Genomic DNA, 27,116 nt, shown 5'->3' with positions numbered 1-27,116 from the left:
TTTTGTAGCATAGCTTGCAAATGAAGGGAGAAGAAAAGATGTTACTAAATATGTTTCACACTTACATTGTTTAAAAGGTATGAATGTTATTATTGAATTTTAATATATAAAATATTCTAAGTTTTAACAGTCTAATATGTAAATATAATTAATTATTATACAGATTATAATAATAATGAATATGTGGTAAGTAGAAAACAAAAAAAATTGTAATGTCAAATAATCTAAATAATGCAAAAGCAGTTACATATATGTTGATTATACTAGTAATTTTAAAAATGTATAAATCTTATTTCCACTGTCAAGAGTAGAACATGACAAGTTGTTCTACTGGAGTATCTGTTGCATGACATTATATTCTTTATTGTATGCTTTAAATTCCTTCAATTCATGCTAGAAGCGAATGCATTTCCATTTTTGCATTATTTGTATAAGCATAGACTTCACTTCTTGTTCCACTTTAACAGTGAATGTTCTAATATGTGTTTTTAAATAAATCTTTTGACATATTTACTAACTTATTTTTGCAAGTAAAAAAATGTCATATGAAAGTAATTGTGACATTTACAATCTAGATCCTACAAATCTCTGTATTAATAGAAGTAAACCCCCCAAATTTACATGTTTACATATACTGATTACATCTTTAGTGCCTATAATCATAGAAAAGGATTGATCTGATTAACAGAAATTAAAGTGAAGAAAGTTCTAATTCTGATGTTTCTGATGTTGCCATCTCTTACCCATTTAATAGCAGTAAACCATATTAGATGAGCATATTATATCTTTGCTTATAGGAATATACAGAAAGGCACATTTGGGGGGTTGGTTACACTCCAGATTCAATAGTGAAAGAGTGGGGGCCTTTGTAAGGTAGCTATTATCATTTTTTAAAAGTGAGAAAAAAGCTGCAGTTTTGAGAGAATGTGACAAATGAAAAGTGAGTAGGAAGCAGGACCTAAGAGATAAATCTGGGTGCATAGGCGTGTTAAGTTCCATGTGATGACATATTACCAAATACTATAGTTGTTTCATTATCCATTTACTCAACAAATGCTTAGTTAGCATTTACATGTGCAGTCCAAGTCTAGGCACAGACTGAATACATCAATGGATGGGATGATATGTTAATGAGAGGTAGTAAAATCCTAGAAGAGCAAAAATGTTTAATTGGAAGGCAAGTCAAGGTAAATAACACAAGGAGACTAAAAATCAGCAACAAACAAGAGAACAAGGTGATCCTACAGAAGAAAAGAAAACGAAGTATGGGAAAGAGTTCAACAATGCCAAATGCATAGAAAGGTCAAGGAAAGTCACTGAAATGTATTCATGGGTCAGGTGATTAGTTTGGCCTTTTGACATTTAGAAAAAACAGTATTTATAGCCATCAGTCTTCAGTGGTTTTAGAAATGAGAAGGAGGTAAGAAAGTATAAAAATCTCTCCAGATTTGAAAGGAGGACAAAAGAAAAGGTAGTTGCTGTTGATGGAAAGGATTAGGACTAATGAAGATATTTTTTTCTTCTTAGACAATACATCAATTTGAAGAAATACTAGAAAAGAAAAAGATGTGCAGATAATGGAGGTGGAGAAGGATGACCAAATAATTGTAGAAATCAGAAAGAAAAGGGATTTTCCTTGGAAAGAAACAGAGAGTTTCCTTTGAGAAGTAAATAAATGTGAAGATGTAGATGGATATAGGAAGTTGGCTTTCCTTGTTTTCCCAGCTTTGATTGAAATATAATTGACAGAGTATTGTGTAAGTTTAAGGTATAAAATGTGATGATTTAATAAGCATATATACTGCAAAATGATTTGGGTTTATTTGCTAATTATATGTATGCACTTCATGACTTAAAAACAAGGTCGCTTGCTTGGGGTGAGAAGTTAGGATGGGAAACATCAAACAGAGTAAAGATTTGAACTAAAAATGGAGCAGGAAATGAAAGGCATGTATCTTAAAGATCAAGTGAAGTGAATACCAAGTAGCACTGAACATCCTGCAAACTGAAAACTCTGAATTTGAAAATTCGTAAATTTGCTTATGCGGTCATCTCTTAATGTACTCAAAAAACTAGATGCAGAGACACTAAGTGCAGAGATATGTCAGCTTATTCTAGTTTTGGCAGTTAGTAAGCCATTTGTGTCAGAATGATAAATGAACGAGGGAATTGCTAGTTCTGGCAATGGAGTTGAACACATCTAGAAATGGTAGATTATGTAGAGAAGGAGGCAGAGCATAAAGGTTAGGAGAACATATAACAATATTGAGAAGAGAACATTTGAAGAAGGAATAAATTGACTTTGATATTTCAAAAAAATCTGAGAATTTAGGTTGTTAAGTGTGTGGGTCTTGAGAGAAAGAATGTTCTTTGGAGAGAGCCATGTTTCATGCAAAACAAGAAGCTGATGCCGGCTTAAATACATCGTTCACTCCTTATCTTTTAGAGCAGGGGTCTGCAAACTAAGGCCCACAGGCCAAACCTGGGAAGCTGCCTATTTGATAAATAAAGCCATGTGGGGGGCTTTGTTTTTGTTTTTAGAACACAGCCACACTCACGTTTTAGAATATTGCTCGTGCTGCTTTCATGCTGCTATGACAGAGGTGAGTAGCTGTCACAGATACTGTATGGCCCACAAAGCATAAAATGTTTACCCAGCATTTAACAGGAAAACGAAACAACCCCCCCCCCCCCCGAAAATGGCCAACCTCCGTTTTGGAGTAGTGATTTTCAACAATGGATGGGGGGAATGGAGATATGCATTACCATCTGTAAAGTGAGAAAAAGGTTCAGGTTATCTAATTGGTTATTCCTCCCCAAACACTCACCGCTTTTCCAGATCCCATTCACATCCCTGGAGAGCCACTGGCATTCCCACGCTCTTCTTCCCATTAGTTTTCTATCTTCTTTCCCCAAACAGGGGTATGGATTATTTTGTCCCTTATCTGTCTTAAATAGTCATATTACTTTCTGTCACACATGGCGCATAGTGTTCTTGTGATTGGATAATATGGAACAAACACACACAGAATCGCTTAAAGAAAGAATGAAAATGAAGTAAAAGAGAAAAAAAAGGAAACCTAAACAAATGAGCGCAACAAACACTGAATTTTAGAGTCTGACAGGTGTCCAGCCCTTATCTTTTGAATTGATGATTTCCATAAGATCATTTTATGAGTCTCTGATTCTGCTTCTGATAATTATGTATTATTTAGGACAATTAAGAAATAATACATATAAAAGCACACTGTATATTGCCAACATATAGTTGGTGGTTAATTATACCCTGGTATCCACACTGGGGAAAGCAACTAGTTATTCAGGGTTTAGCTTAAGAAATTATTTTACCAAGATTTAAAAGTTGAGCTAATTATTCCCTCAATCCTTTGGTTATTATACATTAACTTATCAATTTCCATATTATAATATTATTTATGTAAATTTCTGGCAAAAGACAAATCTTGCAGACAAATCATGTGTTATTATCTTTCTGTTTTCCTTACCTAATAATTTCCTTACCTTCTAATTCCAGATATAATACTGGTTCAATAATGTACCTGATAAGTGGCAATCATACTACACTCGCGTGATGTAGCTCACTGAATTTCTTTATGAAAAGTCTTTTTAGCATATTCTCCTATATATAAACCATATTGCTATTATTTTCAAATTCTGTAAAGCTTAGGGCAAAGTGGATTCTGAATACGAAAAATAAATATACAAATGGAATTAGAGTTATCAATATGAAATACTTAATGAAATGTGGGAAATAGGAAATAAAGATAAAATACGAAGCGTGTGCATTTGAGATAGAGTTTTGGGCTCTCTGTAATAGAATGACAACACAGTTTATGAAACACTTGAATGCTTTTGGAATAATCTGGCATGCCTCCAAAGCATGGAAGTAGAAAGGAAAATAGTTTAATTAGGACAAGCTAAGAGAACTGCTTGACTGTGTAATCGGAAAGCACTGTACCAAAACTGAAATCGTAGTTTACAAGTTGCATTTGCCTTCTGTTTTCAGCAAATGGCAGTGAGGTTCATATAAGCAATGTGCGCTATGAAGATACAGGGGCATACACTTGTATGGCGAAGAATGAAGCAGGAGTGGATGAAGACATCTCTTCTCTTTTTGTGGAAGATTCTGCTAGAAAGACCCGTATGTATTGAACATTTACATGCACAGTGCACACACGTGCACGCGTTGTACTCGACTTTACAATTAGGCTTTTTTTCAAAAAGCAAAAGCACCAGAAAACTCTGCAAAATGAACAATGTGTTTAAAAAAAAAAAAACAAAACAGTTTCATGCACAGGAAAGCTAAGAATCTTAAAGTATTAAAATCAGATTTAAGAATTAAACAACCTTGTGAAATTTTTAATACAACACTAGAATGATTTTGTTTCCTTTGCAAGTGTGCCTACTATGTTTCAGGTCCTGTCTTCCCATTCACCCGTACAGGAATTTAAATTCCCTGCAAAATCCCTTTTCCAAACGACATGGGGATTTCAAGATCCCAAGATACAGCAAAGAGGCATCCTATAGGTGTAATAAATTAGTATCTTTCTTTTTCTGTCAGTTGCCTTGCAGTCGGTGGCCCACGAGCCATACCACAGGGCTTCTCTGCAGTAGGCACTGGTTACTGCCACTGTAAGACCCTCACTGCCCTGGCTCCAACATCAATCCCTGGTCAGTTTTCTCCATTCAGGGCTAGAAATCCTTTGCTATTGCTGTACGTGCATGTTACCTGGTTGTATCATGAAGTAATAAGAAAAAATATATACCATTCTTTTTTTAAAAAAATATTACTTAGTGAAAGAGATATGGATAGGGTAAGGATGCTACAGATGGATTTTTAGTTACAGCTGAATTGCTTGGAACTCAAAGTCTTCTTATAGCCTGTGTCAAATGAGCTCTCTATGGGAAATCCCACTGTCACTTTCTTCTCCCAGTGTGTATATGCCAGAGTATGGTTGTTTTAGGATTGGGTCTGGATGTACTTGGAATGACTATTGTCCTTGTTCTTCAGTCTGATTTGTTATATCCATTTACAAGTCTTATTAATCTAATTTGTTGAAGGGCCCTGATATTTGGAGGGCTCTCTAGTTTGGCATGCTTATTTCTCTGAACCAAGTTTTTGAACAACGTTAAAGCATTGTCTTGGAATCTTATTTCTCTTTAAATCAGTGAGTACATGTGGATATTAGTGGAGCCAATGGGAAAGAAGGACTTATCTAAGTCCTGACTACCAGTGTATCTTTGTCTATATTTGGTCTGGCTAGGACAATGATCATTACAAGCAAATATTTAAAAAGAAAATTCTTAAGGTAGAAAAACAGAAAAGAAAGATGGATTTAATGACCTGGATAAGGTCCACCATAATTTGTCTACTCCTTTTATATATTTCTGCTAAATACCAATATGCAATTCACTTTCTGTTAAAAAATAATTTTAGGTGACAAGTAATTGGATACTTTGGTTTTCTTTGTCCTTTATGATGACATTTGTGGCACAGATTTTAATTTCAACTCTCTATTCTGATTTTCTTTTCATGTTGGTAAAGTACTTTTCATTTCCCCAGTTACAGCATTAAAACATCTAGCCAGAGTTCCTTTAATGAGTGAATCACTTACTATTTACCAGCATGTAAATTTAAGGACAATTTTAGAGGAAGATTTAATATAATTTTATTCATAAATTTAGTCATTGAACGTGTTTGTTTAATTATAAACAGTTTCTGAGATCATGTTTTTATTTTATTTTACTTATTACTTTAAGCACTTAGGTCAAAATAATACATTTTTAATAATTTTTGAGATTTATGTTAACATGCTATTAAAATCAGAAATAACATTTTTTTTATAAGTTTTAGCAAAGCAGGCCTTCCTACATCTATATTTATAGAACTTTCAAAGTCATCTTATAAGAAATAATACAAGTGAAAGATTTGGAGTGTTTTGTTCCTAAGTCTGGGTATAAATTATTTATAGATGTTCCTTATGTATTTAAATTATGTAACATTTTCAAGGATAAAAGGAGAAAACTAGGGGGTGCCTGGGTGGCTCAGTCAATTAAGGATCTGCCTTCAGCTCAGGTCATGATCCCAGGGTCCTGGGATCGAGCCCCACATTGGGGCTCCCTGCTCAGCGGGAGTCTGTTTCTCCTTCTCCCTCTTCTTTCCCCCTTCTCATTCTCTCTCTCTCTCAAATAAATAAAATCTTTAAAAAAAAAGAGAGGAAACTAACAGATTTCATTTTTTAACTTAATTAACTCATTTATTTTGGTAAGAGCACAGCATAAATTCTACCCTCTTAAGTTTTTTTTTTTTTTTTTTTAAAGATTTTATTTATTTATTTGACAGAGAGAGAGACAGCGAGAGAGGGAACACAAGCAGGGAGAGGGGGAGAGGGAGAAGCAGCTCCCCGCAGAGCAGGGAGCCCGATGCGGGGCTCGATCCCAGGACCCTGGGATCATGACCTGAGCCGAAGGCAGACACTTAACGACTGAGCCACCCAGGCACCCCTACCCTCTTAAGCTTTTAAGTGCATGACATTTTATTGTTAACTATAGGCACTAGGTTGTATAATAGATCTCCAGAACTTATTCATTTGTATAACTGTAACTTTATACCCTTTGAACAACTCTTCATTTTTCCCTCCTCCACATAACCTCACAACCACCCTTGTATTTTGTTTCTATGATTTTGACTCTTTTAGATAACTCATATAAATGCAACTTTATAGTCTTTGTGTTTCTGTGACTGGCTTGCTTCAATTAGCATAATGTCTTTCAGGTCCGTTTATGTTGTCACAAATGGTAGGATTTCCTTCCTTTTAAGGTGAAATAATATTCCACTGTATGTATACACAATGTTTTCTTTACCCATTCATTTGTCAATAGATATTTGAATTATGTCCATATGTTGGCTATTGTGAATGATGCTGCAGTGAATGTCTGAGTGCAGATATCTGTGATCATGATTTCAGTTCTTTGGATATATTCCCAGAAATTGGGTTACTGGATCATATGATGGTTCCATTTTTATTTTCTGAGGAGCCTCTATGTTTTTCATAGTGACTGCACCATTTTTCATCAATGCCAACAGGGCACAAAGTTCCAATTATTCCACATCCTGCCAATGCTTTTATCTTTTGTTATAATAATAACCATCCCGACAGGTGTGAGATAATATCTCTTTGCAGCTTTGATTTGCATTTCTGATGCTTAGTGATGAGGAACACTTTTCATATACCTACTGGCCATTTGTATATCTTCTTTTGGGGAAATGTCTATTCAAGTCCTTTGCCCATTTTTTTTTTTTAATTAGGTTGTTCTTTTTTTAATTTAGTTATTGAAGTTCCTTGTATATATTTGAAATTAAACACTTATCAGACATATGAGTTGAAAATATTTTCTCACATTCCATAGGTTGATTTTACACTCTCTTGATTGTGCCTTTTCCTGTGCAGAAACTTTTTAGTTTGATATAGTCCAACTTGTCTATTTTTGCTTTTGTTCCCTGTGCTTTTGATAAAATTATAGGCCAATATCCCCGGTGAACATGGATACAGAACTCCTCAACAAAATATTAACAAACTGACTGTCATAGCACACTAACGAGATCATACACCATGATCATGTGGGATTCATCCCTGGAATACAAGAATGGTTCAAACTGTGCAGATCAATAAATATGATTTGCACATTAAAAAAAAGAATGAGAGTAAAAACCTCTTGATCATCCAATAGATGAAGAAAAATATTTGACACACTCTTTCATGATAAAAATGCTCCACAAACTACACATGGAAAGAATGTACCTCAACATAATAAAGGTCATATATAAGAAGCCCATCATACTCAATGGTAAAAAATGGAAATCTTTTCTTCCCAGATCAGGAACAAGACACAGATGCCCAGTTTCACCATTTCAATTCAACATATCCCTGAAAGCCCTAGCCATAACAATTAGGCAAGAAAAAGTAAAAATAAAAAAAAAAGCATTCAAATCAGAAAAGGAAGAAGTAAAATAGTCTGTTTGCAGATGACATGAATGTATAAATAAAAAGACCTACAAAGTCTCCACAAACAAACTGTTAGAGCTAATAAACATATTCAGTAAAGTTTCAGTGTACAAAATCAACATACAAAAATCTGTTGTGTTTCTATAAATTGGAATGAGATATCTGAAAGGCAATTAAGAAAGCAATCCCACTTAGAATAGCATCAAACAGAATAAAGTACTTGGGAATAAACTTCACCAAGGAGGTGAAAGACTTGTACACTGAAAACTCTTATACATTAATGAAAGAAATTAAAGATACAAATAAATGGAAAGACATTTCATGCTCATGGTTTAGAAGAACAAATATTGTTAAAAATGCTCATACTATCCAAAGCAATCTATGATTCAATGTTATTTCCATCAAAAACACAGTGAAATAGAATTTTTTTGGATTTTTTTGGAAATTTCTATTTCTATGGAAATAGTAAAAAAGACCTAGAGTTAATATAGAACAATAAAATATCCAGAATAGTCAAAGTGGTCTTGAGAAAGAACAAATCTTAAAGCATCATACTTCCTGATTTCAAATAATATATATAAAGCTATAGTAAATAAAACAATATGGTACTTGTATAAAGACAGATAGATAGACAAATTGAATAGAACAGAGAGCCCAGATATAAGTCTATGAATGTACAGTTAACTGATCTTCAACAAGAGCATCAGAATATACATTGAAGAAAGGACAGTCTTTTCAAAAAATGGTTCTGGGAAACTGAATATCCACATGTAAAAGGATGAAACTGGACCCTGATCTTACACCATACATAAAAATCAACTCAATATGGATTAAAGACTTAAACATAAGGCCTGAAAATATAAAACTCTTTTTTTTTTAAAGATTTTATTTTATCCATTTATTCATGAGAGACAGAGAGAGAGAGAGAGAGGCAGAGGGAGAAGCAGGCTCCCCGCTGAGCAGGGAGCTCGATGCGGGACTCCATCCCGGGACTCCAGGATCATGACCTGAGCCGAAGGCAGACGCTTAACCATCTGAGCCACCCAGGTGCCCCTAAAACTCTTATATGAAAACAAACAGCAATGTTTCATGACATTGATCTTGGCAATGAAATTAATGGATTTTAGCTGTAACCCCAAAGTCTCAAGCATTACTAATTCATGTTTATATTCTACTCTTTTATAGGCATGCAAATCCAGATTCTTTGGCATAACAAATTTACCTCTCATTTCAATAAACACCTTTAATTTTTGTTAAGTCTGTTTTCATAAACTTGCTACACTGGTTATTGAGAACATATCGTATATATGTATATGTGTGTGTATATATATATATATATATATATATATATATATATAGTTGTTGATATGAACACATCCATTCTTAGAATTGTATGCTCATAATTAAAATCTGAATAATACTAAATGAGTAAACTTAGCAGAGTATTAAGAGCTACAGAAAAGAAGAAATTGAAATGTAAGAATGTCTATGCGGTAGCAGACAGTTTTCCTTGGTGGGTTTCCTAGTACTTAATAAACTGTCAGAATCCTGTACAACAGAAACAAAATCAAAATCAAGTCAAGATCACATTAAAGAAAGCTATGGCCTTATGTAGCCTACCTCTTAAGGATTGCTCTGGGTTCTCTTCTAGTAATTCCATGGACAAAGACCAATATTGGTTATACAATGTGCATTTGGATAGATAGATATTTTTAAAAATAGTCAAAGGAAACAGTCACGGAGCCATCAGTAATGACTTTACTCTTCTTATTTGCACCTATTAAAAAATTACTGACTTGTCTGCATTCACCAAAAATAAATTCACAGGTCATTTTTCCTTTCAGTAGTGATGGGATACAACATGTATCCAAAAAAGCAGATTGCTGTAGTAGAAGAGTATGAACTTTGCCATTAGACATGAGTTAGAGTCATTGTTCTACCACATAATAGTTCTATGATTTGGAGCTATTACATAACCTCTCTGAGCTTTAATTTCTTTACCTGTAATGATCTGGAATAAATATTAACTCACTAAGGGATTTCTGTGTAGATATTATAAAGCACTCTCCATAGTTCTAGACGTAAAGTAGCTCTTCCTCTAATTTATGCTTATTTTCTGAAAATAATTATTTATTCCTTGCTAGAAACATTGACAAAAGTTATTTTTTAAAACTCTGGAGAATCTAGTAATTGTTAGAAATTAGAGTTTCTAAAATGAATGATAGAGACAAACAGAGATCGATACAGATATTGAGATAAATGTAGAGATAAGAGGGAGAGAGAGAGAGATGAGTATAAATGGGCATCTATATAATTACATATACAAATATAAAAATCACTATTTCATTTTACATTAAAACAACTTGACCCAAGAGATTAGAGATACATTTTTTTTCCTTTAATGTAGCTATTAAGATATTTTAAATAAGGATGTGAGGGCGATCTGGCTGCGACATCTGTCACCCCATTGATCGCCAGGGTTGATTGGGCTGATCTGGCTGGCTAGGCGGGTGTCCCTTCCTCCCTCACCACTCCATGTGCGTCCCTCCCAAAGCTGCGCGCTCGGTCGAAGAGGACGACCTTCCCCGATAGAGGAGGACCGTTCTTCGGTCAAGGGTATACGAGTAGCTGCGCTCCCCTGCTAGAACCTCCAAACAAGCTCTCAAGATATTTTAAATAATATCTTGTCACCGGAGTCCACTTTTGTCACAGAATGAAAGCAAAAGCTACACTTTATTTCCCTTTACATTAGTCAATTTATATTCCTATTACATTTTTTAAAATTCTTCTGTAATGTGCTCTTCTTCTGTTTTCTTTTTTGAAAGGTGCAGAGAAGAGAGGTATTGAATTCCATATAGACAACAATAAACATGGGGAAAGACAACTTTTGGACTAAATGACACAACACAGTCTTACTTTGTTTAGCTACAGCTTCAGAGCAATCATCCGTTATTTTCTACATAATAGAGCAGTCATAGTAGTATCAATCACATTTTTTTCCTTATACTACATTTCCCAGCAGGATGATACCGTTGAGTGAACAATTCATGCAAAGCCTCATATGGCTAAGGAGTTTATGTTTTGCTTGTAACCTAATCTTTGAATTGGAAAACCTTGAGTTACAGTGCCCAACTTTGTCAACAAACCTCACTGGAAGTTTTCTCATGTGACAAATTGAACTACAAAAAAGTGCTTCAACGTAATCTCACCTACAGGGACATTAGGAATAGGGTTTGATAACTAAGGTTTTTTTTTTTAAGATTTTTTTTATTTATTTGACAGAGAGAGACACAGCGAGAGAGGGAACACAAGCAGGGAAGTGGGAGAGGGAGAAGCAGGCTTCCCACTGAGCAGGGAGCCCGATGCGGGGCTCGATCCCAGGACCCTGGGATCATGACCTGAGCTGAAGGCAGACGCTTAACGACTGAGCCACCCAGGCGCCCCGATAACTAAGGTTTAATGGGGTGATATACAGGGAGGATTTAAATGTAAAGAAGAGTGGAAATGGGCCACTGGGGATTGTAACAGGGAGTAGGAGATGATATGAAATATATGAGAGGGTTTTAGGCAGAGGCAAATGTTATTCATTTGAAAACGGCTTGCAAGTGCATAAGCACTTAATACATTTCCATTCCCAAGGGGAGTTCAATTCCCAGATGATAATAATTCATCTTCAGGATTAAGGTAAATGGAAAGCAGTGTGAATGTAGGCTGTTATTGAAAGCTTTTAAGCTACTGGCTGCATTAAGCACTGAGCACAGATTATAGCACACCTTGCTGGGATTTTAGTAAAGAATATGATTAATCTAGCTTCTTGTAAATATTGGAATAGAATGTCTGAATATATTATAATAGAATATACAACTTTATTTTTTATCATTGTCACTGTCAGCATTATATTTGGGAATATTGGGCCATTACAACCATCCTTATTTTAGAATTAACTTCAATAAATTAATATTGGTTGACAATTATGAAACTAATTATAAGATTCTCTAAAACAATATTTTAAATTGTTAAGCCTATAACAAGATTATTTGAATGAACAAGTTATATAAATATATAATGCTAATGTAAGTTAATAATATTACACAAATACAATGACTGTAATTAACAGTACACGGACGTTAGAAATATGATAAAATGTAGCCATTTGTACCCAAATATTTCAAAAGATCTGTAAATGCTTAAGAAGCTCTTGCCTATTTTGGAAGTAGAGGAAAGGGACTTTGAGAACTTGTTCGGAGGTTCTAGCAGGGGAGGGCAGCTACTCCTATACCCTTGACTGAAGAATAGTCCTCCTCTATTAATAAGGCCATCCTTTTCCACTGAGTGTGCAGCTTAGGCAGGACATGCATGTAGCAGAGAGGGAGGAAAGGGCCAGGTGCCTAGCCAGTCAGATCAGCTGAATCAACCCCGGTGATCAATGGGACAACAGATGTCACAGACAGATTGCCTACACCTGAAACTAAGAGTACACTGTACGTTAATTATGTAGAATTTAAATAAAAACTTGTTAAAAAAAAAGATAAACTGAAAACAAGTAGAGGAAAGGATCTTAAAATAGATTAAAACATGGTCTTTTTACATATAAACAGTTTGAGTATGGTATTGCACACTTTGAAAATAGAGCATATTCTGATAATATAGAAAAATTAATTAACTCTCTAGTCTTCATTTACTTCCTATTTTTATTACTTTATTATTATTATTATTTTTTAATTTTAAGTGGACTCCATACCCAACATAGGACTTGAATTCAAGACCCTGAGATTGAGAGTCCATGCTCTACTGACTGAGCCAGCCGGGAGCCCCTTTACTTCCTATTTTTAAAGAACGGAAAATACCTATTTCAAAAGGGCAGTTGTATAGATTTTGTTTTGTTTTGTTTATTTAAAACAAAACAATAGTTATTTATTTGAGAAAAAGAGTGTGCATGTGAGTGGGGGAGGGGCAAAAGGAGAGGGAGAGAGAGAATCCTCAAGCGGACTCCCAGCTGAGCACAGAGCCGATGTGGACTAGTGCCCAGGAACCTGAGATCATGACCTAAACCGAAATCAAGAGTTGGCTTAACTGACTGAGCCACCCAGGCACCCCAGGGCAGTTGTATAGATTTAATGAGATCATTTAAGCAGAATCTTATTAATGTTTATAGAGGTTAGAAAGATAATATAAATAGATGAGCCTAGTCTGTAAAAGGTACAGGTGAAGGCAAATGCAGTGGTCATCAATTAATTATAATTTCTACACTCAACCAATATGAGATAGGTAGAATAATTAGGAGTAAGAAAAGTCCATAGTTAAAGATAAGGTGTGCATATGATAACCAGGGTGAAATTTAATCCTGATTGTTATAAGCTAAGTGCTTGAATTAAAAAGAATCAAATAAAAACAAATATTTCAGGAAAATGAAATAAATCAATAAATGAAAAAAATGTCATTTTTTAATTTAACATTCACTGAATATTATTCAATACAGAAGCTACACTGAATACATTTAAAGCAGAGTGAGCAATTCATATTTCTTTTGAAAAGTCTCCCAACCTATTTATTTAATATTGTCACAGACCGGGCGCCTGGGTGGCTCAGTCGTTAAGCATCTGCCTTCGGCTCAGGTCATGGTCCCAGGGTCCTGGGATCGAGCCCCACATTGGGCTCCCTGCTTGGCAGGAAGCCTGCTTCTCCCTCTCCCACTCCCCCTGCTTGTGTTCCCTCTCTCGCTGTCTCTCTCTCTGTCAAATAAATAAATAAAATCTTAAAAAAAAAATATATTGCCACAGACCTTTATATATCAGTAAGCTTAGTGTGAAATAAAATGCACTTAGGATAATCGGACTCATGTCAAGGTTAACTGTGCTTGATAAGCATTTATTATTTTATGAGCTTTTATTATTTATCATAAATTCTAATATTCATGGTCTCAATTTGGCCAATGACATTGTCACATCCTGTAGAGTAACTGTTCCATAAATCTTTTCATCTGTTGACCCAGAATACACTGAAATTATCTGCCTCGTGATTTCCATATCTGAAGGCTGTATTTTTAAAATAACACCATTTTCAATGTCATTAAATAGATCTGTCTAACACATTGCCATTTTTGCACAATAGTAGAGACTTGTTATCTAACAAGATGCTATGTGATCTGAATGTCATCAGATTGACAGGTTTACAACAATTCTAAGCAATCAGGCATCTCTTTTGCCTACAAAACAAGACTCAAAGCTTTCTTAGTTTGATTTATTGCACGCATTTTGTCTGCAAGGCATTATATACCTTTACTGGAATATTCTCATCTCATATTACACAATGCCAATTTGCCTAATTTATTTGATGATAAATTAGGCACACAATGATGACACCTTATTCATATTACTTCAGGCATGCAGACTAAGTAAGCTTCTATACAGTGACAGTGCTGAGTATAAAATCTCGATGACACTCTTAGAAAATCTACATATTAATATTTTGTTGGTGGTGCTCGGGTAAGAATGTTAGAAATTACTTTAAAAATCTATAATTCCAGAGGCCTTAAACTTGGTGAACCCTTTGAAAAATAATTGTGCACTTAGTTTCAAAAAGAAGTTAGAATTATCATCACTTTGTGATTTTCTTAGAATTCTCTTATAGGGGCGCCTGGGTGGCTCAGTTGGTTGAGCGACTGCCTTCAACTCAGGTCATGATCCTGGAGTCCCTGGATCGAGTCCCGCGTTGGGCTCCCTGCTCAGCGGGGAGTCTGCTTCTCCCTCTGACCCTAACCCCTCTCATGTGCTCTCTCTCATTCTCTCTCTCTCAAATATATAAATAAAATCTTTAAAAAAAAAAAAACAAAGAATTCTCTTATATAGGAATTCAGTTGGAAAACAGTGTAAATGTGTGAGGCATTACTAAAACAAATGTGCCCATCAAATGCACAGGCTCTGGGGTGAGGGACTGCAGTGAGTTACCTTCTTAAAGTTTTATAAAATCTAATTTATGTCACACATTTTTATCAACTGTCTGCAGAGCCCAGATTACACATTTGTGTGTCCTGTTGTCCTCTGTTTGTTCAGATATCTGAATTCTGATTATGAGATAAATATGCCAGAAAAAGTGGGTCTGTTTTATTATTGTTCTGCCTCTTTATTTGCTTTGCTTTTCAACTTAGTGCACATTTCCTTACTTGTGTTGCATATGAAATGTTATTAAATATGAAATTTCTTAAAAAGCGATTTTCTATTTCATGCAGTAAACTTGTGCATCAATACAAATATCTTTGCCCTAAATTGGTCTATCTATCTAATATATATCTTTAAACTAAACTCTGGTGTAAACAATAATAAAAATTTTAGAAACATACTATCAATAATGAAATTTTAATAGAAAATAAATTATTAGTGAATAAAATATTTCTGTTTTTATCTCAAACATATTTTTTCTTAATTTTCTTCAAACGTTTTTTAATAGGACGTCAAAATATGTTTCTAGAGACAGTTTGGACTCAGATGACTAAGAGTACTATAGAATGAACAAAAAATGATCTCTTTTTTAATTTAATTACTGTAATGAAATTTAACTAAAGACTGTATATATATGTATATATGTATGCATATACATACATACTATCTATATATATTACAACCAATATTGTACAAATTACAATTATACTAATGTTAATATTAAAGTGTAATTTTAGGGGTGTATTTCAAAAGCACAGTAAACATTGGAGGAAACAGTATGATTATGTTAAAATTAAGAAGTTCTAATCATAAAAATTTACCTCAAGATATTGTCAATACAAATAACTGATAAGAATTTAATATCGTAGACAGATAGGCAGATAGGCAGATAGACAGACAGATGTTAATGAAACAACCCAAAAGAAAACTATAGTATGGTTTTAAAAAGAACTTTCAGAGATGAGAAAAAACAAAGCAGCAGTATATATTATGAAAAGATGCCAATCCTCATTAGGTGTCAAGGAAACATATAAGCAGAGAGAAATGTCATTTTGCATGCACTAGAATACCAAAAGTTAAAAAGCTTCATAATAACAGGACTTGGTGAGATTTGGAAAAATAGGCATCATTAGACATTGTTAGTACCAGCGTCAGCTTTACCACCCTGTGGAAAGCACTTTGGCATCATTATCTATTAGAGTTAATTTTGTATATAGCTTGGGAGCCAGCAATTGCATGTATTAAAGAAACATTGAACTGCCATCCGTTCAGAAGTTATTTAGGAAGAACCTGCCATGTACTTAGTATTTTGCTTCAATTTGTAATTTCCTTTTTATCTGCCTTTTAACTCCATCCATATTTCCATGGCAACTGAACTAAATTTAATTTAAATACTTTTTACAATAGCTATAACTTAAATATGTGTGAAGCTGGTTACCTTCCCATGTGCACGAATGTCAGCATTACTTCAAACTTAGCTACTCCGTTCTTAATTGTCTATTAGAAAACGGACATTTACAAAATTTACAGTGAATAAGAGGTTTCATTTTAAGGAAAACAAAAAATCTATAGGGAACCATAGGTTTTTTCATTCATGCTTTCACTTATTAAACATTTACTGAAGTAAAAACAAACACAAAAGCAAACGTGTTGCTAACATGCACTTAACAGTTCTCTACTTTTTTTTTTTTAAGATTTTATTTATTTATTTGAGAGAGAGACTGAGATAGAGAGAGCATGGGGGGGGGAGGGTCAGAGGGAGGAGCAGACTCCCTGCTGAGCAGGGAGCCCGATGTGGGACTCGATCCCAGGACTCCAGGATCATGACCTGAGCCGAAGGCAGTCGCTTAACCAAACGAGCCACCCAGGCGCCCCAACAGTTCTCTACTTTCAGAAAGGCTATAGTTTAGTGCAAGTAGAAGAAGCATGGGGAAATAAAATAATTGCTGCACTAGACATTATAAGCCAGGTGTAATAGGATCTCAGACACAGAAAAAATAAATTCCAACTGAGCTGCATAGCGTAGCCTTTCTTTATTGAGGTCATGACATTTGAGTTGATATTTGGTGGCTATCACGATACTTCCATAGCCAGACACTTAAAAGTATGTCAAACTCAGGGAATCATCATCGAGTACATGGTAGGTTTCATGAACTTTGTGTAATATATCATCATAAAAATGCCTGCTGGGAATATACAATACATAGTGAGAACAAACTGTTGGGTAGAACCAGACTAAAGATGGCCTGGAACGGCATGAATGGAAGAAGTCAACTTAAGAGTGATTTACATGCCATGTTTCTGCAAAGATAAAAATTCTCTACATATTCATTATTTAGAGAGATCACAATAAGCATTTTTTTGCTAGGTTTTATTGTTAACATATAGTGGACATTTGACCATGTTTTTTATTGGCTGGGTAGAATTAACCAAAATTCTAATTCCCAGCATAGTTTATAAGACAAACAGGCTTGTATTTAATCTCGAGACAGAACGTGTATTGTGAAAACTCACTACAGCATGCTGGTGGAACACAATTAACGTGAGCATTCCATGTGAGGTTGAATTATCTCCCTTTATCCATCTTTTGAAGAATATTTGGCATAATAGCATTTCCCAAAAGTAGTGTTACATGGTTCATCAGCCTATTTGAACTTCTAAGAAGAAACCCAGTGCATTCATAAAGTATTATTTTTCATAATAAATAATCATATTAAAATAGTCAAGGACTAAAATTACACCTTAGGCTGCTTATGCCTACTAATTTGTAACCGTTAAATTACGGCAAAACCGACACTGGAAAGATTCTATTATGGTAATAGATAGAAGATAATCCACAGTCAACTTAATGCTTTTCTGGCCCCCTGAACAATCTGTACTTCATACTGATACAAATAAGGTTCGTAGGATGTTGGCCAGATAAGCAACTCTGGCTACAGAGCCTAATATGAAAATATTTTATGTGATACTTAAAAGAGTGGTTGTTCTGCTCCTCGATGTATCTTTGGAACAGTATTATTTTACCCAGACTATGTGATTAGCCTCTTATATTTTATTTTATTATGTTATGTTAATCACCATGCATTACATCATTAGTTTTTGATGTAGTGTTCCATGATTCATTGTTTGTGTATAACACCCAGTGCTCCATTCAATACGTGCCCTCCTTAATACCCATCACCAGGTTAACGAGTCCCCCCCCTTAAAACCCTCAGTTTGTTTCTCAGAGTTCATAGTCCATGAAAGCCTCTTATATTTTTAACACATGCTTGCTTTATTTTGCTTTTTTAGATTAAGCTATTAAGAAGTTAACTCAATCAATTGAGACATTCAAAGAAATAACATTTTAATGGATCCAATGATGTAAAATACTTTGCATAGTGTCCAGCACAGAACGAGGGCTCAATAAATATTTGTTCTGATTATCATTATTGTAATTATTTTGGGTCAACGATTATTAGCTTTAAATTTTTCTTAAATACACTGAACAATGGATAAAAATTATGAAAATGGGTAAAAAAATGGGTAAAGATGATAGTGCCATAAGCGAGATTTGGGCCCATTCAAGAAAGAGTTTCAAGCTAGATACCTTAGATTTCTATTTAGTAGCAAGATATTTTGAAGTTCAGATGTATTTAGAAATTGCTTACATTTTTATTAACAGATGTGGCAACTATTTGTTTGCTCTTGTATCTTATATATTCTACCACTTTTCTGTGCAGCTAAATTCCGTTTTTGATTCCCATCCAAACCTTTTATCCCCGAGTTTGAAAAAAATGCCCCTAGAACATAAGATCTCAGAGTTTCATTCAAATCTGATAATTATCCTGGCTGCTTCTTCTTGGAGAGTATGGGAAGAAAGAGAAGTTTCATAGGGAATGTTAGGAAAAAAATAATTTAAAAACTCTATATGAAAGTGTTCTTACATAGTGTTCTCCAAGTCATGCCTCACCACATTTTATTTTCAAGAGTGAGCAATAATTAAAGGTTACACGCGTGTGGAGTCACTGTGAGATCAGGAGGCTTCCGCTGAAAATGCTTTCACGTTTCAGTGCCAGCGTTCATTCTTAGCCACAGCCACGGATGGCTACACTGCTGCTACTTGGCCTAGTTTTTTGTTTTTTGTTTTTTTTTCTCTCTCCCTGTCACTTCTCTGCTGAGCATCTTTGACCCCATTCCCTTTTCTCCGTGCCAGTAATTGCAGCTGCTGGAGTATCACTGCTGTCTGTTGTTAGTTCTGCCCGTCTTCAGAGTTGACAATGGAAGGGAGACGGGCAGTTGTTCTCTCTTTTTAGTACAGACTTTATAGCACAGGGGTGGAGGGGGGAAAGAAGAAGAGGGAGGAAAGACAGGACTAGAGGAGAACAGACCACTTGATTCCTTTCTAAGATTCTCCAGCATTTGTTTCCCTATTGTAACAGTTGTTAAGCAGTGATCCTGCTCCCCCAGGTAGGAGTGATGTTTCAAATAGAGAAGACAGTACGTGTTAGAATAATATGAGCGATGATTATAAATTCCTAATCCTTATTTGTAGTGGTGGGGCACATTTTTGCTTCATTTACTCAGTCTTCATGCTTTCATTTCCCCTTCTCGCATGATGAGAAAGAATTTTGGTTCTCAAGCTTCTTTACGGGCATTTAAAACAGTAATGACAATATCTCCATGGAGAAGATACTAGGCTTCTGGAAGATTAGAGATTTAAAATCAAGTGAGATTACAAGCAGATGTTTTAATGGAACAACGTAAGAAGCATGTTAGTTAACTTAGGGGAAAAAAAAACAAAAACTGGATGGCTGGAGACATTTTTCTGGTTTCCATATATTTTCCTCTTTAAATAAACTATTGAACTGATTCTTAGTTTATCATATTAAAAGCACTATGTTTCACTTAGTTCATGTGAATTAGATTTTAAAAACACGTAAGTAAATTCCAACAATTAGAAGCGTATCTATTGAGAATTTTAGGAAAACATAGACTAGTAAGTGACAATACCTTACAATAGTAAGAACAAAATCTAAAGTTTAGGATGTCATTTTAGGCAGAAACTGCCATTCCTTTTCCATTAATGCAAGCAAAATAAAGAGGTTAATTTTTTGAGCAGGTACTACATTCACAATTAAGTCAAAGAGAAGAAAAAAATATTCCAGGAGAAAAAAACACTTAGAGAAACCTCAGGCTAAAGTTGAATTGGCCAGTGCAAACCAGTCCTATTCGACAGGATGACTCAGTCAACAAAGTGGATATGCAGTGTCCAGTGAACTCATCTTGGAACCGTCAGGATACTTTCTAACTTAAGATCACAAGGCTTCCATGATTAAACTGAAATTCTTTTATAAAACTTATTATTAGTTTCTAATTTTCCAATTAATATTTTTACATCAAAACTCTTACTATGTGCATAACACAGATATCTGGGTTCTTTATCATGAAATTGTACAAGAACTAAGATATATTTAAAATACTTTGGGGAAAATGAATTCAGTTGTAGAATTAGTCATCCCTTTAATCTCACTACATGTGAATTTTTTTTTTAAGATTTTATTTATTTATTTTTGAAAGAGCGAGAGGGAGGAGAGAGAGAGAGAGCATGAGCAGGGGGGGAGGGGCAGAGAGAGAGGGAGAAGCAGGCACCCCACTGAGCAGGAAGCCCTAGGAGGGACTTGATCCCATGACCCCAGGATCACGAACGGAGCCAAAGGCAGATGCTTAGCCGAATGAGCCACCCAGGAGCCCCTACATGTGACCTTATTGTTATAGAATGGGAACGTAGCAGATTGAGAATATCACATTTTACATTTTTGTAACAGAGTGCCAAGTCTGGTGCTTATTGTGTCTAAAAGCAAATCAAAAGCAATAGGAAATTCACTTTAATCAACATGATCTAAATAGTTTAAGCAATTATAAGAGACAAATCTGAATTTATTTCAGAACTTGTCATTGGCCTGCTAAGGCTTTTAATACTTTATAGTTGACAAAGACTGTTTCAAGGACTATGTTAAATACGTGTTCCTCCAAACTGTGTACACACAAACATTTTTATTTCTCTTAATTAAAAAACAAGATATATTGGCTAATTATTGCTGCAAGTTGCTTCATGTTTGAGTCACAATATCAAGTTCTTACTTTTGAAGATATGTTTAAGAAAAAATGTGTTTTTGTTTTCCAAAAATATATGTGTGTCCATATGCACACAAACATATGTGTTGTGTGTGTGCATACATGAGTGTGTCTGAGTATGCACCAGTCACTATTCTAAGCAGTTTAAAATTTTTAGCTCATGGAATTCTAATAAAAGCCTTATACTATCTAATTTGTCTGTATATTTCATGCAATTTCTTTAGAAATCTGTTCTAAGAAGAAGTTAACCTCTGTTAACTTATAATCAGCTTTTATGAGACATTATGTCATTTTCTACATGAACACTTTCTCAGACAGTGTAAAGTCCAATTTTTTTTTTCTTTTTATTTTGAGACCGCTAGAAATTTCAGTTGCTAAGTTTATAGCTGACTGCAGTGGTTATTCGTTTGGGTGTCTGATGCCTTTTATTACACTGCTACTAATCTCTTTTATAATATCTTTAAAGATGAGCAATTTTCACTGAATTATAAACTATGCATTTATCTGGAATTCTTAACTATCAAGATAGTTAATGTACTTAGGGTTTGTAATTATAATTTGTAATTTCCCTCATGAAATATTTAACTAACAACCTTTATCTTCATAGTGAATGATGCTTTATTTATTTTTACTAAATGATGCTTTAAAGTAGTCAATTTCCTTCAAAGATTTCATATCTCTTATTTTACTCTATATTTAAATATGATTCTATTTGTGATAGAATTATATAATTATATATAATGATAACATTATATGTAACATTATATGTAACATGAATATATTAAGTAGATATTTAAATATTAAATATTTAAAGTATTTAAATATTAAGTAGTGAGAAATTCAGAATGAGAGAAGTAATAAAATTATAAAGAAGTATATATAAAATTATCGAGAAGTATAAAAATTATTAGATGGGTGTGTGGGGGGCTCAGTCGGCTAAGCATCCGACTCTTGGTTTTGACTCAGGTCAGAATCTCATTGGTTTTGAGATCCAGCTGGGTGCTCAGTGGGGATTCTGCTTGAAGATTCTCTCCCTCTGCCCCCCCCACTCTAGCCCTTGCTCTCTCTCCCTCTTTCTTCCTCTCTATAAAACAAACAAATCTTTTAAAAGTATTAGAAATAATACCCTTTTATAAAAATTAGGCGGCACTGCAACAGCTTTAAAGTCTGCCATTTTTCATTGTTTCTTTATACATAATGCTAATTAATATCCAAGTAGTCTTCTATTTCTCTAATTACTTTGTTCTCTCAAATGATAATAAGGAGAATCCTCTGATAGCCCTAATGATAGGTTAGGGTATACTTTTATGCAATGTTTTGTTTTGGCAACATTTCCATTAATTTAATTTCTATAACTATGATTATCTTGAGTTTTACTTAGCATATATGTATATATAACTACATAGCCAAGATCCATTGAGCAATTAGGTATGTGCCACATACTATTTAAAATATTTAATAATCATTTTATTTTGTAATTCTCTAATCAACCATTTGGTATATTTTCTAGCTGAGGAGGGTAAAGCAAAAGAGGAAGTAACTGTTTGCCATCTACTTAAAATGGTAGGGTATATGAGTGAGTTAGAAGGCAAAGATTTTCCCGTGTATCTGCAGCTAATCACTACAATTGTTTAAAAATGTCATTGTTGATTGTTTATCACGTAAAAATGACAATCAATCATTTGTGTGAAGAATTTTCAAAATCAAGTCACTTCCTGACTGTGGGTGGGCTTAGAATTTCTATTAAGAAAAGCTCAGGTGTTGGCAGTCTGACTGGGAGGATGTTAGCCAGAAAATTTTTCTTGAAGTTATGTTTGCTTAGTAAGCAGTCTGTTACATTAACATTCTGTGGTGTCCATGATGGTCCTAATAATCCTCCTCTTTCTGTGATACACACCCTTGTATTATTTTCCCAGATTGAAATAGTTCTCTTTCACACATAGAGTAGGGTGGAGGTGAAGGTATATGACTTCTGAAGCCAGGTCAAAAGGGCATTATGACTTCTGCCTTGCTGTCATGGGTCACTCATTCTGGGGGAAGCCAACTGTCAGTATGTGAGAACATGTAAGCAGCCTTGGGGAGAGTCCCAGACATAAAGAACTGGGGCTTTCTGCCAATGGCCAGCACCAAATTGCCAGTCATTTAAGTGAACCACCTCGGAAGTGAATCCTCCAGCCCATGTTAAGCCCTCAGATGACTAGAAACTCATGAGATACCCCAAATCAGAACCCTCCTGCCAAGCCACCACCACAATTACCATAAATGTTTTTTGTTGTTTTAAGCTGCTAAGTCTGAGATAATATTTTATGCATCAGGCGATAACTACTGCAAATATAGGCTTACTTGATTTGGCATTGGGAGGAAAGATGGATGTTATTTTTTTTAAGTTTATTTGTTTAAGTAATCACTACACCCAGTGTCGGGTTCGAACTCATGACCCTGAGATCAAGAGTCACTTGCTCTTCTGACTGAGCCAGCCAGGTGCCCTGGAAGGATGGATATGGTTTTTATTTGTTTTGTATTGCGGTTTTAATCTTTTGACATGGGAACGTTCTTACATTGCCTTGGCTTCACTCAGACTTGTTTGCCAGAAGTAGGTTCTCTCTATTTGGTTGAGTATAGGTTGTTTTTAAGTTGATGTGATTGTTAAACTGGCAATGTGAAGCAGTCAGGGATGTATCCACATTCAGAACCCAGAAACTGACCTTCCATAGACAACTTCTGACCCTCTCCCTTTCCATGGAAGAGTCCCTTTCACACTTTGAGTTCTCTTCATTGTCACAAATCATCAGGGGCCCTGACTCTACTTCATGGTGCCATTTGCTACTCATTCTTACAATTCTGGTTCTCTGTGCTCTCCATTTTTTAACATGACCTCTTGACTCAAATTACCTGTGAAAAGAATCTGATTATCCCGTTTCATCAGTTTATAGAAATTAAGACCACACATTCCTGGCCAATTTCTGAGTCGTATTCCCTAATGTAAGCTGGGCACCCTAGCCTAATCAGCTAATGTTAGACACTAGGTTGGGAATCAGAGAAGAGAATCATCTTCAATCAGTTCCCAACAAATGACAGTTTTACTTGAAAGTGGCTTTGAATTTGGCACATGGCAGGCAATGTACTTGACATATCTTACATAGCTTTCCATCCTAAAAATAGTGTATTTTAAATGTCTCATTTAATTCTCCATATGCACATTCAAAGAAATTTCAGCTACCATAATACTAACCATACATTTTTTAGATACATTAAATTTTTATCTACATTTTCTTTTAACATTGCCCTTTTCCATTTGCTTTCTGAAGCTGTCAATTTCTTAAATCCAAAAGGAAAAGCAGTCAATAAGACATCTAACTAAAATGTTATCCTTACATAAATGCAGTTTATAAAAAAATGGTTTCCACTAGTGAAAATCTTACACTTTCAAAGACAAGGACAAGCAGAAACTTATTTAATTACAAAGCCAACCTGTTTAGTGACCAAATAAAATAGCTGTGCAGTCCTATAGCATGCTGCTATGTAGTTAATCATCTTATTGCTGTTACTTATATAACATTCAGCTCTCCACATATATTTCCACATACAGATAGCATATTTAATGTGAGATCCATCACTTTGAGTGTAATTGCAAAACCCTAATATATAAAATAAGGCACTTTATTAAAAAAGGCATTCATAGAAGATTCTGTTAATGGTGTCTTTATGAATGAAATGTCTACATTTTCATTATAAGGCATACATTATCTTCAGAAAGAATTTTGCATTTCAATTAAGTTATGAAAAAGTATTAAATTACTGGTGTCTATAATTTTGAGGGGTTTGTTGTCCAATTATAAATAAAAGATTTCAGAACAGAAATTTCATTTATGCTATATTAAGGGCTGCATTGTGTTTCATAGGATTCTATAGGTACAGAAAAACAGAAAAACAAGGGCGCCTGGGTGGCTCAGTCGTTAAGCGTCTGCCTTCAGCTCAGGTCATGATCCCAGGGTCCTGGGATCGAGTCCCACATCAGGCTCCCTGCTCGGCTGGAAGCCTGCTTCTCCTTCTCCTATTCCCGCCTGCTTGTGTTCCCTCTCTCGCTGTGTCTCTCTCTGTCAAATAAATAAAATCTTAAAAAAAATAAAAATAAAAACAAAAAACAACAACTTATTTAGCCCAGACTCTTGATTCTACAGGATTAAAGAAAAAAATTAAGCTGGTTTAAAGGAGAATTAGGGGGAAATTAAGTGAAGAATTCTGGTAAGGTCAGATTTAACATATGGATAAAGATGAAGAAATTGAAAATGTCTTGATGTTTGGAATATGAGTTTAATATGACACAAGCATGTCATAAAAGACTGTATGTGCTATGCTAAGAACTTTTGAGAGTATATATACACACACAAATATTCATTATTTTTTTTTTAAGATTTTATTTATTTATTTGACAGAGAGAGACACAGCGAGAGGGAACACAAGCAGGGGGAGTGGGAGAGGGAGAAGCAGGCTTCCCACGGAGCAGGGAGCCCAATGTGGGGCTCGATCTCAGGACCCTAGGATCATGACCTGAGCCGAAGGCAGACGCTTAACGTCTGAGCCACCCAGGCGCCCCAATATGCATTGTGTTTTTAAGCAAATAAGTGGCATGATTATGCCTGCATTTACTATAGGTAGCTGTTTTTATTATAAGAAAGATAAATCAGTATGGTAAAACAAAGCCATTCCAATATGTAAGTAGCTCTTAAAATATAAAAAATAGACCTGGGAAGCTTAGTTGGTTAAGCATCTGCCTTTGGCTCAGGTCATGATCCCAGGGTTCTGGGATCAAGCCCCCGTGTCAGGCTCCCTGCTCAGTGGAGAGTTTGCTTCTCCCTCTGCCTCTCCACCCCTGCTCATGCTCTTTTCTCTCTTTCTTTCTCTTTCAAATAAATAAAATCTTTAAAATATATATATATATATATATATATATAAATAGAAAAATAACATCTCAATAGAAATAATGGGTTAAAGGCATAAAAAACAAAATTTTCTTTAAATATTTGCAAAAATAATATAACTTATAATATATGATGTATGTATATATACATATCATATATGTTATAATATTTATATATTAATATTTGATAAGCTTGTGCACATGTTTTAGTCTACCCTGAGTGCACAGACTGCTTGTGGTGCTGATAACAACTTTTTGGCAGTTAACCTGGCAACATGTGTCAATGGCTTTAACCATCCCCATACCTCTTGTAGGAATGTATAGTAATGGCAATAACTACATAGAAGGATGGTCATCACAGTTAAAATGCATCCATGCACACATACACACACATGTGCACGTCAGTGTATATATCCATACATCTATGTGACTGATAAGTCAATGATATTTTTGAATCTTGTAACTTATACTAGCCTCTGGTCTAGGTGATAAGTTTGGATCAATGAATAATGAACAATAACATTTTTTTTTAATTTTTATTTTTTTTAAAGATTTTATTTATTTTTCTGACAGAGAGAGACACAGTGAGAGAGGGAACACAAGTAGAGGGAGAACAGCCTTCCCGCTGAGCAGGGAGCCCAATGTGGGGCTCGATCCTAGGACCCTGGGATCATGACCTGAGCTGAAGGCATATGCTTAACCAACGGAGCCACCCAGGTGCCCCATGAACAACAATATTTTTTAAAGGAAGAAAGCCATATGAAGGAATAGTGTATAATGATTTAAAATGTATATTTCAAAACCAAAGTAGACATATGATAAATGAATATACAAGGTTAAAATTATTTTTATATGTTGCATATTTATATACATGTATATTTATATAAAAATCAGAAAAATAATGAAAAGACGTCTAAGGAAAAGAGACTTGGTTATTATACCTATGTAATTGAATTCAAAGTATTTTTTACATTTAATGTGCATTCCAACTTTATATGATAAAATGGCATATGTTCTAAATACATAGTAACAATACATGCAATTTTTAAATTAAGTAATTGCAGAATAAATTCTCTTTATAACATTCATTCTTTTGATTTAAGAATATATAACTTT

General features: G+C 34.7%; 1 protein-coding gene across 3 annotated transcripts in view; it reads left to right on the top strand.

The window, feature by feature from the left end:
- The window catches only part of FSTL5 (follistatin like 5), a 691,608-nt gene that overhangs the window by 547,845 nt on the left and 116,647 nt on the right, over positions 1 to 27,116 (top strand). For all 3 annotated transcript variants that reach the window (XM_045879364.2, XM_045879363.2, XM_045879362.2), the window contains exon 9: positions 4,025 to 4,159. In XM_045879364.2, coding sequence (XP_045735320.1) covers positions 4,025 to 4,159 — 135 coding nt within the window. The remainder of the gene's footprint in view (positions 1 to 4,024; positions 4,160 to 27,116) is intronic.

The sequence above is a fragment of the Mirounga angustirostris genome, unplaced genomic scaffold (genome assembly GCF_029215605.1).
Source record: "Mirounga angustirostris isolate CCGP_5_RB_7025 unplaced genomic scaffold, mMirAng1.0.hap1 SCAF_2, whole genome shotgun sequence".
Taxonomy (NCBI): domain Eukaryota; kingdom Metazoa; phylum Chordata; class Mammalia; order Carnivora; family Phocidae; genus Mirounga; species Mirounga angustirostris.
Note: the sequence above shows the minus strand (reverse complement) of the source record. Positions and strands in the feature narration are given on the sequence as shown.